The 21,355-nt window shown below is 45.3% G+C and overlaps 1 protein-coding gene across 1 annotated transcript in view; it reads left to right on the top strand.

Moving 5' to 3' along the window:
• The window catches only part of LOC135210382 (ubiquitin conjugation factor E4 B-like), a 142,114-nt gene that overhangs the window by 45,250 nt on the left and 75,509 nt on the right, over positions 1-21,355 (top strand). Inside the window, 1 exon segment of the mRNA XM_064243289.1 lies at positions 20,357-20,445. Within this exon segment, the coding sequence (XP_064099359.1) occupies positions 20,357-20,445 (89 nt within the window).

Here is a 21,355-nt window from a genome sequence, read left to right as displayed (position 1 = left end):
ACAGGCTTCCTATAGACTGCTTCTTTTCCTCGAACCAAGAAGGTAGCAATATACGCCATCTTTTTTTTTTTAGAAAGGGGAATAAACTTAAGTCTTTTTTCCCCACCAAATATAAATTATTTGCAGAATTTAAGATAAAGGGCGTCAAAGAAAGAGAAGATAATATTTTATTCCTCATTTTGGCCTTAGAGAGGTTGGATTCACAAAGGTCACGTTCTTCTCACAGCATGTTTTGGAAGTCATTCCAAGACAGTCTGAATATTCTATCAGCATCTATTATAATGGACCTTAACAACCTCTCCACTCTGACAGACTGACCAGAAGTGGACATGAATGAGAGGATTTTTCAAGGTAAATGACAAGAGTCATGGACAAGATATAGAATTGCTGCAGATTGTGCTAGAGGGAATGAGGAAACTGTCCTCTTCCGATACCTCTGTGAACCACATAGCGGTTTTTTCTTCCCTTTTTCAGAGGGAAGAATCACCTTTGTATATATCTGTTATCAAAGAACACAGTAAAAGGCTATACTCTGTCTATAAAGGGATTGGAGATAGCAGAGGATTAAGATCTTTGGGATCTTATACGATACCTCAATATGACAAGAGTAGGATATCATGTACTTCTAATGGGATCTTTTTTGTGGCCACAGATTCTATGTTCCGACAAGATGGAAACTGCTCCTCATCAATCTTCTTTGAGAAATTTTTATGAGGGAATTCTTTGTTTCTCTTGGTCCCAAACGATCAAGAAGACAAGTGAATTTTTTTTTTTTAGCATTGGAATCTCGCATCAGATTCTATGGAGATTAGGCAATGGGTTCTTGCCAGCATAGTATGTCTGGCAAAAGAACTAAAACCCCCTATTCCTGATTCAATGTTTTCAGATAGAGGTTTCGTTGTCCAGGCAGGGTACTTACGTTTTTGTACATGCAACTTCCCCGGCAGATATATACTTAGCTATAGTCTCCGACGTCCCGACAGAATTCAAAACTCGCGGCACACGCGACAAAGGTAGGTCAGGTGGACCAGCCCCACTCCCGCCGCTGGGTGGCGGGAATAGGAACCGTTCCCGTTTCTAACCAGAATTTTTCTGTCGCCGGTAGCAACAACATCGTTGTTGGTACCTCCTGCATTGGAATTCTTTTCTCGTGGCCGAGGATTATCTATCTGTCTTTTGGTGATGTACTTGATCTTTGGTTTTGGCATACGCTTATCGGGACTGGTTTTTTGGATTTGGAATTGGATTCTCTTTAAAATGTCTGACGTGGCACCTGTATTTAGGGTGTGTGCGAAAGAGGTATGTAAGGTGAGGCTACCGAACGCATCGGTGGATCCTCACACAGTTTGTGAAAAAATGTAGGGGGAATGATTGTTCTGAGACTAACACCTGTCTGGAATGTGAGAGCTTAACGGAAGTGGAATGGAAGACCTTGGCTTCTTATGTAAGGGAAACTTGAGAAAGATAGGGTTAGGAGGGCTTCCATCAGAAGCTCAAGTAGATCCTGCTCTAATGAACAGGAAGTAGCTCCTAACTTTCATAGTATTTCTCATGCTCATAGTTTGGCTTCAGCCCCTTCCCCCAGTAGCGAACCTGTAGATGTCTACGGAAATGCTGCAATGAGAGCCTCAATATCAGCTTGAAAACGCAACTGCAAGCGATGAAGGAGACAGGTAAGCGCAGTGATGTGTGCAGTGATTTGTGCAGTGTCCCCAGTGAAGTGGAGGGGGCGTCTGACCGACTCCGCATTGCTCCTAGGCCTAGACCTCTTTCAGACTCCCAGACCAAGGGAGGAGGAATGTCGAAAGCCGCAAGGGGGATGTAGAGTATTCCCAACGGTCAGGCGTCCCTTCGGCAGATCCTGTAGCCGCTTCCCAGGCTGCAAGGATAGCTACTGCAAAAGCGTCCTGAGGAAGTGCTTTTCGGACTCGGACTCTTCGTCTCCCAGAAGGGGATGGAGTTCTTCCGCTAAGTCGCGTCCTCTTAAGAGATCCTGGAAGACGCCAACTAGCGAAGCGTTACGTTCCAGTCCGAGCCCTTTTCGGATTATTTGCCTGCTCGTAAGAAGAGAGCCATGAGAACTCCTGACTCGTCTCCCGGGCGGAAGACTTATCACACAAGACAAAGGAAGTCTTGGTAGGACTCCAAACAGCAGTTGTCTGCCTTAGTGGGAGTTCTTTCTGAAGGCTCTTCTAGGAAGAAAGACATTTCTCTTCCCATCAAGAGTTCCGTTAGGAGAGATTCAGAGAGTAAGCGTCCTGGCGTTAGCAGACGCTCCTCGCCTGAAAGGTTTTCGTCCCCAGCGAGACCTTCTTCAGTCGTATATGACAAAAAAAAAATCGGAAACGCCCTACGAGCAAGAGTTCTCCCAGGAGTTTGGCTAGAGAAGAGTTTGCCTCCCATGGCAAGCATCAGGAGCCTGATTCGCGAATTTCTCGTGAGAGAATTCGTTCGACTAAGAGCTCGGGCGGGAGAAGAGAGTCCCTCTCTATTTAGAGCTCCGCTAGAAGAAAGGAGCGCTCGTTCGTCCTCGAGACATTTTCCGAAGGACGCAAGAGTTTCGCCGAATAGGCCCCGAAGATGGACAAGTTTTCTTCACCTCCTAGGAGAGTAGGAGAGATTCTAGCTCTCTCCGGAAAGACGCAAGGGGAAAAGGAGTTATTCGCCTGCTAGACGCAGTCAACAGGACGCAAACGTCTCCCCTCATGGGAACGACGGGAACAAAGGGTTCTCCCTTTCTCCTCGCAGGCGCATTTCGCCTTCTAGGCGTCCTCATCAGGACGCAAATGCCTCTCCTTCTTGGACCAGGCAGCCTCACCAAGACGCAAGCGGCCTCGCCTTCTTGGCCTAGGCGCTCTCACCAGACGCAAACGCGTCTCCTTCTTGGCGCCAGGAAACAGATGTTCTACTTTCGCCTAGCAGGCGTTCTTCGCCTCACAGGCGCCTGATTCAGGACGCAAGCGCCTCTCCTAGCAGACGCAAGGAGCAGATCAGAAGCCCGAGTATAGGAAACTCCAGGACTCGTACAGGAGGATGATAGGAGTAAGGAAGAAAGGAAAAGACTTCCTTCAAAGGATCGGGTCCTCCTGTTGAGGAAAAGCCCTCTTCTCCTGCATCACGTTTGGAAGAAGTATCGGATGAAGAGATAGCCAAAGATGCAGGAGTTTTCAGACTATAAGAGACTTGCTTCTCTGTTGCTGCAGGTGTTGGAGACTCACTACGCCAGTCGGATCCCCCTTCGCCAGGATCGTTATTATCCAGTACGAAAATGTCGAAGGCCTCCTCATTCGTTAAGATGACCCCTATCCTTTCTATGAGAAACTCTCTGAAGAGTCTCGAGAACTGGCTCAGGGCTAAGAAGGAAGCGGTAAGACAGTATTTTCTTGTCCTCCCTCTAAGTTGACAGGGAAACCAGGGATGTGGTATATACCAAGAGCCAAGGGCATGGGTCTCCTTCGTCCTCTGATTTTTTTGCGGATTTTTCCGCTCTGTAGATGGTCTAGAAGACGCTCTCTACACTCGGCAAAAGCATCTTGGTGAATGTGTGAGGGGATCAATCTCAATCAAGGGCATCTTCAAGACTTCGAAGTCTTTAACTTCATGGACTGGGCCTTGGGAGCTTTAGCCAAAGAAGTCGCAAGAACCAGACTTCGTTCCATGGAAGAGTTGGGCATTGTTGTAACCGCCTAGACAAGGCGGGTATGGATGGCTCAAATGAAGTGGCAATCCCTTTTGGATCCTGTTATTTTGAGAAGAAGGGCAGGTTTAGCTTCCTTCTTAACGAAATCTGTTTCTCCTCTGCAGAGATCCTACCTTAATACGAGCCCTCTCTAGTCACTGTTTCCTCAGGACATAGTGAGGGACAATTTCTAAGCGCTTTCAGCAAAGGCCACACAGGACCTGCCTAGGCGAGTCAGCGAAGAGCTAAAGCCTGCTGTGCCGCTGGCGAAAAAGGAGACAGTTCCCTTCAGCAGCCCTTTCGAGGAGGTCTGCACCAAGAGCTTCTACTTAGAAGTAGACAACCGGAGAAGAGAGGAAGGTCTCTCGAAGGCCGGTTCGTCAAAAACCCAGTGAGACGAGGGTCCTCCAGATAAAAGTGGGTCGCCAGGCTTCTAGATTTTTACGAAATTGGGCACAGAAAGTGCGATGCCTGTCCCTACATCCTGAAAGAAAAGGATTATTTAATCCCCTTCAGGGAAAAACCTCCCTTAACGACAACTCCAAGGGAGTTAACAGCAAATACAAGGAATCTGTCAAGAAACAAGCCCTCTACATCTCGTGGAAGCAGATGCTTTACAGGGAAGCATAGAGGAAGTAGAGATCCTCTCTTCCCAGGGGTTTTACAATCGCCTGTCTTAGGCGAAGAGCTCAGGAGGTTGGAGGCCAGTTCTGGACGTGAGCGCCTGAACGTGTTCGTAGAAAGAGGAAGTTCACAATGGAGACGCCAGCCTCGGTATTAGCAGCCTGCGTCCAGGGGACTGGATGGGTATCCTGGACCTGCAGGATGCTTATTTCCACGTACCAATACACCCGTCGTCCAGGAAAATACCTCAGATTTATGGATCAGGGAGCGTATTTCAATTTCGGGCCTATGGCTTCGGATATCAACAGCCCCAAAGTATTCACGGGACTAATGGAAAAAATGTGGCTCACGGCTTCACTCGGAAAGGGATTCGGATATCCTTGTATCTAGAGACTGGCTGATACGAGCCACAGTCGCGAGTCAGATGTCTGAGGACTTAAAAACTGCCACGAGTTAACACAGTCCTGGGACTGTTGGTAAACCGAGAAATCCCAATGATTCAGCAGAACATTGTTATCTGGGGATTCGGATGGATTCTCTGGGTTTTCAGGTGTTTCCATCACAGAAAGGACAGACCGCTGTCGGAAAAAGTAGCAAACCATTCTAGCGAAAGAACAATGTCCGCGAGGGAATGGATGAGTCTTCTGTGGACCCTTCCTCGTCTGGACAACAGTTCATTTATCGAGGAAGGCTTCACTAAGGGCGTTACAGTTCTATCTAAAGAGAACGTTGGGATCAGAAATCTCTCCCCCCCCTCTCTCCCCCTTCCCACCCCCCCCCCCCAAAATCTGTCCGATTCTTCCAGATCACGAAGGGAGATAAAGGAGACCTGCGTTGGGGATGAATCCGTGAAGGATCAGCGAAGGAGTATCCCTTCAGCGTCCCGAACCCTCGGCTATGTTGTACGCCGACGCCTCAGATGCGGGTTGGGGAGGCCACTCTAGGACGAGAGAAGTGTCAGGCACCTGGAGGGAGAAACAGGTGTCCTGGCAAGAAATATGAAAAGAATTAGCAGCCGATTCACCTGTCCCTCATACACTTCGAGGACTCAGATCGCAGTTCAGTCTGCAGATCAATTCGGAACAACACAACAGCCCTAGCCCTTATATCAAGAAGCAAGGATGGGACGCACTCGTTCCTCCCTTTACAGGAAAGCAAGGGACTACTGCTTTGGGGCCGAAGATGAGAAGAATCACCTCCGGGACGAGATCAGCCAGTGGGACACAAAATGTACGAGCCGGACATTCTGAGAGGAGAGACCAATCCTGATACAGAAGGACGTTGCATCAGGAAGTATGCAACAGACTATGGAACCTCTGGGGGAGATCAAATATAGATCGTTTTTGCCACCCATGAACAACAGGCTGGAAAGTTACTGCTCCCCGATCGCCGACCCAAGGCGATTGCGGTTGACTCCCTTTCCTCGATTGGGCCGGAATAGACGGGTTGCTTTTCCTACGTTCAAAATATTATCGGAAGTGGTAAGGAAGTTTGCAGCAGCAGAAGGGAGCCAAACTGACCCTCATAGCCCGTTCTGGCTTCCAAAACTGGTACACGAGGTACTTGGATGGATGGTAGACTTTCCGAGATCTCTCCAAAACAGGAGCGATCTTATCAGGCAACCCCACTTCGAAAGGTATCACAAAAACCTACCCGCTCTCGATCTGACTGCCTTCAGACTATCGAAGGGAATTGTCAGACGCGAGGCTTTTCTCGAGAAGTTGCGAAAGCATCGCAAGAGCGAGAAGACATCTACTATTCGAGTCTTACCAGTCGAAGTGGGATGTGTTTCGAGCATGGTGTAGAGCTCAGAAGATATCCCTCTCCAGAAACTCTGTGAAAAGATATAGCCGATTATCACTGTATTTGAAGGAGAAATGTAATTTAGTAGTGCTCTACAATTAAGGGGCTATAAGGAGTTGCTATCTTCAGTCTTCAGCATAGAGGCCTTAACATTGGGGAAGACAAGATTTGCATTACCTGATAAGATCCTTCGAGACGTCAAAGAACAGAGGGATCTAGAGCACCTAATTGGAACTTAGATGTGGTCCTAAAGTCCTTAATGACCTCAAAAATTCGAACACTCCCTGTAAGGCTACGTCAGAGGACTGACAAGGAAGTCTTATTTTGGTGCGCTGGGTTCAGCGAAAAGAGTAAGCGAGCTACAAGCCTAGAACATAATGTTGGGCTTTAGGAACGACTCGGCGTTCTGTTCCTTCAAACCAAGTTTTTGCGAAGAATGAAACCATTCGAAACCTTGGCTCGAAATTCGAAGTAAAGGACTTTCTTCGCTTGTAGGAACAGAGCTAGAAAGGGCTCTGTGCCCAGTGAGAAGCCTTAAGTTCTACATAGAAAGGAAGAACGAACTACAGGGGAGTAAGGAAAAGTTACGTATGGTGCTCAGTGAGAGATCCAGAAGCAGATCTCTAAAAATGCTCAGGCGTATCATCAGGACGTAATAAGGAAGCCCATTTACAGTGTAAAGAGAACAACGGACCTCTTAGAGTTAAAGCTCACGAGGTAAGAGCAGTCGCTACCTCTTTGGCATTTCCACCAGAACTGGTCTATACCAGGACTCTAGTGGAGCAGACCTTTTGGAGATGCAATCGGTCTTTGCAGCTCATAATTGAGAGACATCAAGTGGACGTACGACAAGTGCTCTACTCTAGGAGCGTACGTATCTGCGGATCGTTGCTGGGACAGGGAGCTGAAACCAATCTTTTTAGTTATTAAGTTAGGCGTTTTTAATGGTTTTTGGTGCATTTTTGGTCGATGAAAGAGGGTGCAGAGTTGACCCTTTCAAAATTGTGTTCTAACATGTTAGTGTTGCGCAGGATGATCGGGATTGGTCGTTATGCTCATTGTGTTGTCTTAAATACATAAAGACCTCTATATGTAAGAGGGTTGTCCCGTGGTTATGATACAGGTCAAGGTTCTGCCATGTAAGTGGTAAGCCCCCATTGGTACGATCCAAGAAAAGGCTCTACCAGTAAAGCGGGTAAGCCCCAATTGGTATGATCCGAAAGGTTATCAGTCGAGGTCTCATCATCTATGTAACTCGGATGGCAAGCAGAACATAGACAGTATCAATGAAGTCTTCTTCATATCAGGTAGAAACCAAGGTGTTTTTTGTTAATATACCTACAACATATGTGTTTTCCCTGTTTTTATAATCAAAAAGTAATAGTACGTAACTGTCTCTGCCCTCACCAAGGGTGTCAATCAGCCTTAAGTATATAACTGACGGAAGTGCATGTAAAAATGATATTGTTAGTATACAATAAAGTTTGGTACATACTTACCGGCAGAAATACGATTTAAGGGCCCGCCAGCCTCCCCTCAGGAGACAGTTGGAATAGAAAAATTCTGGTTAGAAAACGGGAAAACGGTTCCTATCCCGCCACCCAGCGGCGGGAGTGGGAGTGGGCTGGTCACCGACCTACCTGTTGCGGTGCCTGCGAGTTTTGATTCCTGTCGGGACGTCGGGACTATAGCTAAGTATATATTTGACGGGTAAGTATGTACAAAACTTATTGTATACTAACAATATCATTTCATCTACAGTAGAATCGGTTAAACAACGTTTGCCTACAGAGTCTTGGAATGCCGATGACGGCTCGAAATAGCTTCCAGAAGGGTGTCAGAGGGATAACAATAGGAGCTAGAAATCAGGAGTACTCCCAATTTCAGTCGGAGTCTCTTCGACTTCCAAAGCTCCTTCCCTTCCTTCGGGACAAGGATAGGGAAGATTCTGCAATGAGAAGACCCTTCAACAGGTAAGAAGAGATCTCGGAGCAAGGGAGTTATCAAAGAAGGATCCTCCTCGAAGGAAGACTTATTCTCATACTGTAGATATACTATGTATATGGATTTAGCTGCACTTACAATCGCCATCCCTGCCGGAGAGCCAACGCTCAAATGTGTACTTCAAGCATTCTCACCTTCGTCAGGTATTGTGATTTACTATGTGGATGTCAGGACTTTCGGACAATGTAGCGCCCAACAGGAGCCTTATGCTAAAACAGGCGTAAAAAACGCAGGGCAGACAGCCAAGAACACTGTCATTGTCTGATGAGGGAGAAAGACCGGCCTACAACCTGACACAGATGCGCTTAGCTGCGAACATATAGGACAGATGAGAGTGTCCGATGTGGACATTGCCAGACATCCCGAGACTCTACCAAGCTGAAGCTCCGGCAAGTGGGAGTAGCCACAGGCGCGAGGGCGCCAGGTAGGGCGGCGAGGCGCCAGGCAGGAGCAAGGCGCCAGGCAGCGCGAGGTGACCGCTAGCCGCGAAGCTCCCCGGCAGGGCAAGGTGCAGCCAGGCGCGATGGTGCCAGACAAGGGCGAGGTGCAGGAAGGCACAAACCGCCAAACCAGGCGCGAGGCGCGAATCTCCAGCTAAGGCGCGATGCCGTCAACCAGATGCGAGGCGCAGTCAAGCGAAAGGTACCAGACAAGCACTAGGCGCCAACCAAGAGCGAAGCACAGACAGGCGCAAGGTTCCTGCCAGGCTTCAGGCTTCAGCGGAAGAGATCCATTTCAGAAAGCCCTGTTCTTCTTTGAAAAACATGGAGATCTCCTAAGCACTTTCTAAGTGACTTGATTACCTTCAAAACAGCTGAGAATTAAAAGCGCAGGAAAGTGCGCGCTTGCAAATTCTTGTTCTTTACATAACAATAGCATATAAAGAAATATTAGCTGTGTTGTACGGTAGAGCGACTCTGGTGGACTTTCATTAACACAAAAGGATGTCAAGTTAACTACGAGAGAATCCTTCTCGTTTTGGTTTTATACGTTTCTGCGGATACGTTACTGGGATAAGGAGCGACAATGATCCTTAACTGGAGTTAAAGTTTTTACTAGTGAAATTATTGGTTTTGAAAGGAGGGTGGGGATATAACTTTTCAATTTGAGCGCGAACCCCTCGTTTAGGATTCAGGTGATAGGGATCGGTGGTGGCTCCTTCATAAGGTGTATGTATAGAAGTGGGTCAGTACCATTGCAAGTCCTTTCGCCCTGCCGAGTAGCGGTCATAACACCATCGGCAGACCCCAAGAACTCCAACCTTTTAGCCATAGATCACATATCTCGCTAAAGTCTGAGGTGATGCAGACTAACGGGCAAACAGCCATGAAGTCTACCACCTACAGAAGGAACCAAGGTTATGGTATACCTACAAACATATGTTGGTTTTACCTGGTCCTATTCCTGTTAGCGTCTCTTACCATCCACCAAAGGGGTCAATCAGCTATGTATATATTCGGACAGGTAAGTTCATTGTATGAAAATGATATTGTTATAGACAATAAAGTTTCATACATACTTACTGGCAGATATATACGATTAATGCCCACCAGCCTCCCGCAGGAGACCGGTGGAGAGAAAAAAATATGAATAGAAAACGGGAATGGTTCCATAATCTGCACCCAGGGTCAGGGACTTGGTAGATCACTGACCTACCTGCAGCGTGTGCCGCGAAATTGAATTTCTGTCGGGGGACGACGGAGTCTAGTATGTATATATCTGCCAGTAAGTTGTATGAAACTTTATTTATTATAAAATATCATTGTTATCACGCTCCCTCATTGTTCATGACACCGTCAACATCATTGTCTTTTGTAGATTAGGTATTAATACCATTTTTAGGGAGGGACAGGATCCTTGATGTAGAAATCAACAATAAAAAGTACAGATAAGTAATTATAATAATGTTGTTTTGACTTTACTAAGAAAAAAGCAAAAATTTACATAGCAAATCTTTGGGAGCTCATACCTCAAAAACATACTTTCGAATGGTGGTAGCCATTACTTGGTTATTATATCCAATTTAGAGAGAAAGGTTCCATTGGAAAGAGGAATAAAAATCCATAATTCCTTGTGGCCAATTTTGTGCTTTCTTTCTTTCTTTTTTTTTATGATTTTTTGAGTGTCTTAGACAAAATTTTTTTTTTTTTTAAATTCCCCATCCCAAAAAAACAATAAAATCCCCCCCCCCCCCCGGGTCCTCACAGAATAGTTTTATGGTATGATTTCAATAAAATTGGTGTTCATATTAGTGGAGAAATTGCTAAATAAATTTTTTTTAAATAATTTTCATAATAAATCTAACGTTTTTTGCTCAAAGTACTTTAAATTTTGTATGATGAAGGTATTATGTTATATATATCTAAAGCAAGAGGGAAATTATGTATTTTGAATAAAAAAAAAATACACAAAATAGCAAGACGGTCTAAGTATTAGAATTGTTTATCTTCTTCGAAGGGTTAACTATTCATATGAACCTCTGTCCTGCCTATCACAAGACTAAGGTCTTGGGCGCATTTGATTCAGTTTAAAGTATGTCTTATGCTCTGCACACACCATGCGAGATTCATCAGAGATATGTTTCAATAGTCATTATCATCTTTCCGGTTTACCCACAGTATAAACTGAAGTCTGTATGTCTTATGCTACATCGCAACTGACCCCAGGGCCACTGCAATGATCAGAAGATTTCAGAAAACTCTACAGTTTTTGTGTTCTGCTTATACATTTGTCTAATTCGGTAAGGTGTTCAAACCAATATTGTCACCCCGAATTGGAAAGGAACGATGGGAGACTTTGCCTGGTTGCCCAACCGTCTAACCGGCTTCCCATGGTAACGAGAAGAAGTTCCTCCCTGATCCAACCTTCAGTCAAGAAGCAGTTTTTCAAGCAGTACAATCCCTGTGTTTTAACAGCTAAAAGACTTCCAGCCTTTATTGCAAGCCCAGTCTTTCTCACAAAGCAGCAATGAAATATGAAAACTCTTTCATTCCTCATTTAAATTCCAGGGATTAGAGCTGTCTTCACTTGTGGGTCACGACGGGACTTTTTCTCTGATCAGAATTGCAAGAAGTTAATTTCTCCCGATGCATTGTGAAAGACGTAGGTTCCACATTCGCCTTAGTCTTTCACATAAGTAGTATTGTTTCTCCTCAGTTGATGAGAAACATCTGTCTCGTGTCTTGATACACCAGGGACTCAGGCTTCTGGATGGCATTTAACTCTTGGTAGCGCATACAAGCCTTTGCAAGAATCAATCAGACAGTTTTGTTTTCAACCGTATATCGTCTCTGCCATTGGCAAAGAGGATAGACAATTTGTATGGATCGTCTTTAACATTACCCTCAAAAAGGCAGCGGCCCATGTCTGAACTGCGTTCCAGAGTCGAAACATTTGGATCTGTGGTTGGGGTTGAGCCTTCATGATCCCCTGTTCTTGGACCTATTTGGTGATCCAGATCGTTCATTCTTTGTCCATTGGGTGTTGCTGTCCTGCAGAAGACTCAATACCTAAACTTGGATGTCAATAACCTTCTCCATTACTGACTCACCAAGGGAGAAGTGTCTTAGGCCATGTCTTCTCATCTTGTCTGTGAGATGAGGAGGTTCTTTGCAGCTGCACGTCACCTGCACCAGGTGGCTTTGTCCTGTTTTCGTATTTTCCGAATGAATAAGTCAGATAGATGTGGTCTTATCAGGGCCACATTTGTGTCTTGTTACCTTTGGGTCTTTGCTCACAAATCATTGGAATATTTTTTCCTTGGACCTTTGCGTGGGTGCTCATGTTGTGTTGTCTTACTGGCTTCTTAAGAGGATAAGTTGGCATCTCACCTAGGGTTGCGGTTCTCGAGTGGAGGAAGGATTCGAGAGTGACTGGCGTCTCCTCATTCTTGCCCTTCTACTTCACTGGCGCCTGGTGCAGTAAGTCTACACACCAAGCTTCCTTTCTATTTTATTTTAACCATTAAAACACAGGGTAAAAATATTCATATGCAGCACCTTAGCCGGGTAAACTGATGTCCGCTCTTTTTTAAATAAAACACCACAATGGGAAGAGGAGATATGCAAAGCACAAGGTCTTAAGAAAAAAAATTAAACTATTTTCCTTACCTTTATGAGAGTTGCAAAATTACTATTACAACGCCTTGTGGGGCCTTTTGTTACAAGGACAATTGTAAATTTTAACAAGTGAGACATTTTTAATCGATAAATTTGTTTTATTTTTTAAGATTATAATTACAGCTCATACAATATCAAAACAGATAACTAAAATCAGTAAAAAATTCTGAGCATATTTGTTGTAAAATATTTACGTAAATTTACCGAGATTGGAGATGCACGCAACTTTTTTGGATTGGATACAAGTTTTATACATTCACTACTGCCAGATAGTATATTAGCTATAGGACTCCGTCGTCTCGACAGAAATTTCAAAATTTCGCGGCACACGCTACAAGGTAGGTCAGGTGATCTACCGCCCTGACCTGGGTGGCACGGACTAGGAACCATCCCCGTTTTTCTAAATCAGAATTCTTCTGTCGCAGGACCCATCAACATTGTGTTGGTTCCTCTCCGATTTGTTTTTCTTTTTTCACCGGCAATTGATCCTCCTGACCGACTTTGGTGACGATTTGGATTGTTTGGATTGGCATACGTTTTGTGGACTGTTTTGTGGACTTGATTTGAATTTTCTTTAATAATGTCTGACTCTGGTATGGTGTGAGACGTTTGTGTGAATGTAGGCTGTAAGGTGAGGTGCCGAAAGCTTCGTAGACCCTCACACGGTAGCACGAGGTGCAGGAGTATGAATGTTCTTTACTAATACTTGTAAAGGAATGTGAGAACTTGAGTGAGAACGAATGGAGAAGCTAACCTAATTATTTAAAAAAGTTAGAAAGGAGAAAGCGTGAGGAAGGCTTCTCATAGAGTTTTAAGTAGTTCGAGATCTGAACTAATTTCAAAGCTTGATATTCCCCAAGGGTAAGTATTGCTACTTCTCCTTCCATGCAGCCCTTCTCTATTGCAGAAACCTGAGATCAGCAAAAGAACTTGCGATCTAAAAGCAGGCTTCAAGTTGATGGAAAACCCAAAATGGCTGCCATACAAGAAGCTAGTGATTTTTCAGTGGACAGTGATATGAAGTGTCCCAGTGTAGTGGAGGGGGCATCTGGTCGGTCAGCAACGCTCCTAGGTCTAGACTCTTCCTAAGCTCCAACATGCCAGAGGAGAGGAATGTCGAAAGCCGAAAGGAGGTTGTGGAGAATCCCAACGATCAGGTGTCCCTTCGCAGTTTCTGTGACACCCAGACTGCCAAGGACCGCTATTGTAAAGCGTCCTACGTGAGTGTTTTTCGTCGTCCGGGATCTTCATCACCGAGACGTGATTGGAGAGATTCAGATCGATCTCGGCCTCTCAAGAGGAGTTGGAAGGCTCCGATATTGACTCAGCCCTGAAAACTTCCCTGAGAGTCTCCATCGGGGAGGAGAAGCAGAAGAGACATTCTTTCAACAAGAAGTGAGAAGGAGGCAGGAGGTGGAGGATTGGGACTCCTCCCCTCCACCTTCCCCTCCTCCCGAAAGAGGATAAAGAGGAGCAACAAAGAGGTTCATGATGACGGATGCAGAACAGATTTCGTCGTTTGTAGGAGTCTGTCAAAGAAGCCTCCTAGAAGGAAAGACATTCCTTCCTTATAAAAGATCCTCAGACGTATGGAGGTATCTGCCTCAGGATCGATACTTCCTACATCGAGGTGAGGTTCCGGTACGAACATGGATGAAACGATCAGTAGTCTGGCACCGGCCGGAGTGAGGAGTCCACCCAGAGGCAGGAGCAAGAGCCAGGAGGAGGGTAAACCAGGAGCAGGAGCTCCGAGCAGAGTGTAGAGGCCATCAGCAAGAGGCAGGAGCCAGGAGGCAAGAGCCCAGGAGGCAAGAGGCAGGAGGGGGAGACAAGAGGCAGGAGCCAGGAGCCAAGAGGCAGGAGTCAGGAGGCAGGAGCCAGGAGTCCGGAGTCAGGAGGAGGAGTCCGGAGTAAGGAGGCAGGAGCAGGAGGCAGGAGTCAGGAGGCAGGAGCAGGAGTCAGGAGCCAGGAGGCAGGAGTTCAGGAGAAGAGTCAACGAGCCGAGGCAAGAGTCGGGGACTCGTTCCTGGAGGTAGACTCTTCTCCAATTAGGAGTCCTCGCCTTCAGAACATAGGAGGTCTTGGAAGGACCTCTCCTCCAAACGTGAACTTTCTCCTTCGTCTGATCGAGGGTTAGACGAGTGTCTGATGACGAACCTCCTGCCTAATGAGGGACTTTCTAGTTATAAAGTCTTAGCATCATTATTAATTCAAGAGTTTGGAGATTTCTTAGTCCGTCGGCTCCTTCCTCTCCTCGTTCGCTCTTTCGAGCTCGGCTACGGCCAAAAATCGTCGGCCCTTTTTCAAAATGAAAGCCTGCGTCTCTATGAAGAAGTCACTCCATTCTTTAGATTCTTGATGGACAAGAAGAAGGAGTTAGGAAAGACGGTATTCTGCATGCCTCCTTCCAGAATTACACGGAAAGAGAGGTATTTGGTATGGGACGGAGAGATATGGTCTTCTCTACCTGCCTCGTGCAGGATGCCGACTTGTCCAATTTAGTGGAGGCCTCTAGACGTTCACTCCTTAGATCGGTCAGAGAGACCGGGGAGCACTTCAGAGTTGAACCACTTTCTAAAGGACTTTTTGTCACTTTAGAGGTGTTCAATTTTGGATTGGTCACTCGGAGTTCTGCCAACAAACTAAGATCCGGAGTTTCTGAAAAACCCAGAAATTATCCTAGGAGTCCTGCCTGCATGGACAAGGCAGTACAGGACGGTTCGGGTGAAGTGGCTCCCTTTTGGTGGCTGGTCTCTGAAAAAGAGATCAGTTTATGATCCATATTATCGAAAGGGGTTTCTCGAGCCAGAGGACTGCTTACTGTTCGCCTCTACGGACTCAATCTGTTTCCTTCTCAGTTAGTGAAGGATATATATCCTCGCTAACTGAGAAGCGACACAAGACCATACTAACGGCAAAACGTCAAGAAAAGGACGCCCTGTAGTGTCGCACGGTTAAGAAGGACTATCGTCCTCACAGCAGCCCTTTGGTGGAGGGCAGCGGCTCGTCTCCCTGCCATAAAGAAGAGCTCTGAAAGAGAGGAAGGTCTTCATTTAGGCCCTTCAAAGAAATCAAGTTACTGTTGACTCCTCCAAGCACAGTGGGCGCCAGACTCCTGAAACTTTGCAGGGAGTATGGGCAAAAAAGGGAGACGACCTGTGTCAGTGTCGGTCTGAAGAAGGGATAGTAATCCCTTCGGACGACAGCCCTCCCCTAACATCGACGCCTCGGGAACTGTTCAGCGAGGTACAGAGACCCGTTAATGAGAAAGACCTCTCCTTCAAATTGTGGAAGCAAATGTGGGAAAAGAGGCCATCGAACTTGTGCAGGATCCAACACTCCCCGGGATTTTACATCGCCTTTTTCTAGTACGTAAGGCATCGGGGGGGGTGGAGGCCGTTCTCGACGTAAGCGCTCTGAATCGCTTCGTTCATACAGAAAAAGAAGTTTCGCATGGAAACGTCCGCCTCAGTAATGTCGGCTCTTCGTCCAGGAGATTGGATGGTTCTCTGGCCTGCAAGACGCATATTTCCACGTTCCCATTCACCATTTGTCAAAGAAATATATTTCGCTTTGTAATAGGAGACAAGATCTTTCAGTTTCAGGGCTCTGTGCTGCGGTCTGTCTACAGCTCCACAGTAATTCACCAAACCTGATGGCGAATGTGCAAGAGGGCTTCACCTAGAGGGAATAAACCATCTCCTCTACTTGGACGACGGCTGAATCAGGCCAAGTCGGAAGATTCAGTGCTTGGAGGGACTTAGAAGTAACAAGGGAAAATGATAGATTCGATAGGATTGATAGTGTCAACCTCGAGAAGTAAAACTGATCCCAGCCAGACTTGTCTATTCTCTGGGGATTCAGATGGATCTCGGGTTTTCGAGTTCTCCTTCGCGAGAAAGATCGCTCGAGGTTTGCGAGAATTCTCGAGCTTCTAGAGAAGAAAGAAGAGCTCAGCGAGGGGATTACCCTTAAGGCCTTTTAGGGACCCGTCCTCACGGAAAAGTTCCTTCTCGCTAGGGAGACTCACTTCGCCCTCTTCAGTTTTTCCTCAAAGAGGTGTGGAGTTGGAAGAAGGCAACTACTAGCGACATCTTCAACTTCCAACAAGAAGGTAAAGATCATCTGAAGTGGTGGATCACTCAGCTTCAAAAGAAAAGAGGGCGTATCGCTTGCTCTGCAGAACCCAGACCAAGTGTTATTACCGACGCTTCGGAGTCGGAGATGGGGAGCGACGCTAGGAGCAAAGGGAGGTGTCAGGCACATGGAAAAGGAAACAGGTGTCCTGGCAAATTCAGTTGCAAGGAACTCGTGGCCATACACTAGCCTTAAAGTTCTCTCGAAGAGAGAGTCAGAGACGGGGTGATACAGATAAACTCGGACAACACCACGGCTATGGCTTACATACGGAAAGCAGAGGAGGCACGCACTCTTTCCCCTCTATCAGTTAACAAGCACTGTTAACCTGTGTGACGGAAGAAAGAGGCATAACTCACCTCACAAGGTTTGTTCAAGGGATCAAGAATGTGAGATCGGACAGGACTGAGAAGGAAGAAATCAGGTTCCTTCCACAGATGGACTCTACCGAAGAAGTGTGTCGAAGTCTTTGGTTCCCTGTGGGGGAGAAACACAATAGACCTGTTGCGAAGTTCCTCTCAAAGAATTAGAGATCTTTTTGCTCTCTAGTGGAAGATCCGAGAGGCCTTCGCAATAGACGCGTTTTCATGGATTGGTAGGGTGTGGACGCATACGCCTTTCCCCCGTTCAAAAATCCTGGGGGAAGTGCTCAGGCAGTTCGTAGCTTCGAAGAGCACGAAGTTGAGACACCATAGCCCATTTGGCCAGCCCAGGAATGGTTCACGGAGCGTACTGGAGGGATAGTGGACTTCCCCAGATCCGCTTCAAACAGACACGATCAACCAGAAACCCACTTCAGAGTTTCATCACAACCCTCCAGGTCCGCTCTGACTGCTTTCGACTATCCCGAAAGACTTGTCAGAAGCAGAGGCTTTTCTCGCAAGGGGCGGCTTCTATGCTAGAGCCCGCGAGCTTCGACGAGAAGAGTATACCAGTCAAAAGTGGGAAAGTCTTCAGGAGGGGTGTAAGGGTCAGAAGCTGTCCTCCTACAGTACCTCTATAGTGAATATTGCGAATTTCTCCTCTTCTGAGAGAGATCACACCTATCTGTCTCAACAATAAAAAGGATACAGAAGGCATGCTGTCTTCCAGTATCAGAACGAGGCCTGGACATGCTAACGACAAAGATCTAACACGATTCTATTAGATCTTTTGAGCCTTCTAAAGCAGCTACTCCTAGAACACCTAGTGGAAATCTAGACGTGGTCATGAAATTCCTTCACATCGGATAAATTCGAAGCCTTACATATGGCGTCTTCCGCGACGTCACTAGGAAATGCTGTTCCTGGTGGCTCTCGCTACAGCCAAGAGGACAAGCGAATTACACGGCTCTGGATTCCACGGTGGGGTTCAAAGGAGATGCTGCATTGTTCTTTCAGAACAATGTTTAGGCAAAGAACGAAAACCCGTCAAAACCGTTGGCCAGAAGTTTTGAGGTAAAAGGCCTACTCTAACCTTGTAGCAGAGAGATAGAGAGATCTCTCTGTCCAGTTGAGAGCCTCTTAAAATGATTTGAGAGGAAGAGACAGATGGAGCTTGTCAAACAAGGTCTTGTGGGTGCGGTGAAGACCCCCAAAAGACTTCAGTCAAGCACGCTTAGCTTTCTGTGAGAAGGTTATTACGGACGCTCACAAGAAACTGCTCGGAGGAAATCCTTCGGTCTTCTAAAGGTCAAGACCCCCCCATGAAGTGAGGGCAGTAGCAACGTCTTGGCGGTTCAAAAGAATATGTCTCTAAAGAATATCTTGAGGATAATATGGAGGTGCCATTCGTGTTTGCATCTCATTATCTGAAGGATGTGAGAGTGACCTATGAGAAGTGCTTCTCGCTAGGTCCTCTTGTATCAGCAGATACAGGACTGGGTCTGGAGCAAAGACAGATCCTAATTTTGTGTGTTTTTTTTTTTTTTTGTATATTTTGTAATGAAAGTGTAATATGTTTTCGAGTTTTGTTGTTGTAGGAGTTCGGGGATCAAACATCCTTCCATCTAGAACTAACATGGATGTTAGCGATCAGGTGCATCGGGATCGGTTTTGTGCTCTTGAAACAGGTGTATTTCATGTTAGTGGACTAGCACCAATGACAAAGGCCTTTAGCTCTGCCGAGTAAGTGGATAAGACCCATTGAACAGACCCACAAGCACTTAGCCATAGATCCAATATCTCGCTGAGGCTCTTGAGTCTAAGCAGACTCCAAGGCAGTAGCCGGAAGTCTTCAGCCTAATAAGTAGGAACCAAGGTTGATTAATTTACCACAAACATATGTTGTTTCCCTGTCTATTTCAGTAGTTAGCTGTCTCTTACCCACCACCCAATGGGTGCTATAGCAAGTATATATCATGGCAGGAAGTGATGTATAAAATGATAATGTCATGTTACAATACGTTTTATACATACTTACCTGACAGATCTATACGATTAATGGCCCACCCAGCCTCCCCGCAGGAGACAGGTGGAAGAGAAGAATATGATTAGAAACGGGGATGGTTCCTAGTCCTGCAACCAGGGCAGGGCGGGAGATCACCTGACCTACCTGTAGCGTGTGCCGCGAAATTTGAAATCTGTCGGAGACGACGGAGTCTATAGCTAAGTATATATCTGTCAGGTAGTATGTATTAAAAACTTATTGTACATGACAATATCATTTTACTGATATTTCTTTTGCACTTCTTTGCAAAATTACAATATGGGGGTTACTGCACGTGCGATCAATGTCAGAGGCAGGCCACTCCCCTCGCTCTTTCGACCAGGAGTAAACCCTGGTGTGCTGAATCAGTCAGTTCTTAAGACTCACTTCGATTTCCTCCCTCCAATCTAGTGCAGTTCCCATTTAAAGGACGAAGGTTTGTATACCGTTGTAGGAATAAATCAAATTTTTGAAAGGAAATTGGATTTTGCATACTATAAAAAACCTGATGTCCCTTTACACTAATGCCCACTTCATGCCACCCTCAATCTGAACTTGGGGGCCAAAATGCAAAGGGAAGTTTACATCCAGGCAGGCAGGTCTTTCTCCCGCTACGATCGGTAGTCATGCCTAAACACCTTGTTCAAGAGTTTTTTTTTTTTTTTTTTTTTTTTCTCTAACGGCAGTGTTCCAACCTTCGCTGTAAGCAATTCCTAGTGTAAAGGGACCTCAGGTTTTTATATAAGAGGTCCCGGTTATCAGCAGGGTTCCGTTCCTGGCCAGGCGCCATAAGCAAAGCATGAAAGGTCTAAGTGAGTAAAAACATACGTATGGCGCTGATAACCACTTAGCGGCACCATAAGTGTTTACTCCTTAGATTTCATGTTGGCTTAATGGCGCCCCCAATAATTCCTATGGCGCGCCATAGGGACGGGTGGTTATGGATGCGATCAACCGAATGTAGGCGACATAAGAAACCTTATTTTTGAATGAAATTTCTAAAAACTGTCATAAAACGAAGCCGACATAGAGGGAAGCAGCCGATAACTGGGCACCACCTGTATTACGAAAAAACAATTTACTTTTCCCAAAAAACTGTAGATTTCCTTTGTAACAGCCCCCCCTTAATTTATCTTTGTAGAAACTATGCCAGACTCTCTGCTGTCATCTAACCTTTATCACAGAAGGGGAAGACCCAGTGAATGTTCACCATTCGCATTACACCACAAATTTTTTATCTGGTTAGTATACTGACACAGACATTCATTGCGGGCTCTATCCAAGGACTAATTTTGGCAAGTAACTTACAGGAATAGTTGAGATTAAAAACACAGAGTATTTCCCCCCCCCTCAAACTCAATTAACAATAATCATGAGCAGTTTTCTGTGTCCATACAGAATATGCTGTTGAGATTAGAAATTAGTACTAATGAATGCCAGTCCAAAAAAAATAAACTTTCATTTATTTGTATATTTAAACATAGGAACAATTAGTTTGTACTCAGGATATGTTTAAATTAAGCTTGATTTGTCCTATCTATTTTTTCAGAAGTAGTAGTAATGCAGACCTGAGTGAGCTAACGAGAAATGATGTATCGTCCAGAGACAACAGCTCTACAGTATCTTCTTCAGACATTTGCTAGAGCAAAGCTGAAGAGAAAAGCCCACAAAGGTGTACTGTTAAACTTTTGGAAATTGATTACTTAGCTGCTTATGATTTTGTGATTAAAAAAATATTTTTGGATGGAGTGTTTGACAAATTTCAGGTGGGTCATTACAATATTAACGTTATTCCAGATTCTGGTGTCCTAGATTTTAATTATGCAAATTTTAACCCGTATAATTACATAGCTATAGGGTTGTTACTATTATTCGGCAGCAGTATAAGATTCAAATTTCATGTAGCGACACCGATAAGTGTGCAGGTGCACACAGTCACGCCCCCTAGTGAGAATGATAGGAACGGCACAGCCCATTCGTTTCATTCCGTTTCTGCGACGGCCGGTGTAAAATCTGGTGGTCAGCTGCAGTTATTAATTTTTGCGGTTATTTACCGGATTTCGGTAACAAATCGAAATTGGAATTAGCTTCAGCCGAAGGCTTCAGGATGAGGGTTTTGTTTTTTCCTTGTTTTGTTTGCTTTTTACTGAAGTAGTACATCATTAGTTTGCATTTACAGAAAATTACAGTTATCTGGTCAACTACTCTTTGACGAGTGTCGGGACTATATGTAAACATTGTTTGCGGACCGATGTTTATGCTAGTTTCCGACTAGACATTGTTTGATAATACGTTTAAGTAGCGATCTTTTGAGATAAATCATCTTTACAAGGAGAAACAACAAAGGTTGCTGAGTTAATAAGCATAATAATAAACATTGCTTTAGCTACCTTCCTGATATAGTAGTGTAATAATGTAAACATTGCATTAGCTACTTTCCTGATAGAGTAGCGTAATAATGTAAACATTGCATTTGTACCAGAACGATGTTGGTACTGAATTTTAATTATGCATAACATTTTTGCAGAATTAGTAATTATTATTGTTGTTATAAAGTTCTGTTATAAGTTTTTCACCACTTTCG

This window comes from Macrobrachium nipponense, chromosome 39 (genome assembly GCF_015104395.2).
Source record: "Macrobrachium nipponense isolate FS-2020 chromosome 39, ASM1510439v2, whole genome shotgun sequence".
Classification (NCBI taxonomy): Eukaryota; Metazoa; Arthropoda; class Malacostraca; order Decapoda; family Palaemonidae; genus Macrobrachium; species Macrobrachium nipponense.
This window is presented reverse-complemented; position numbering and strand designations above follow the sequence as displayed.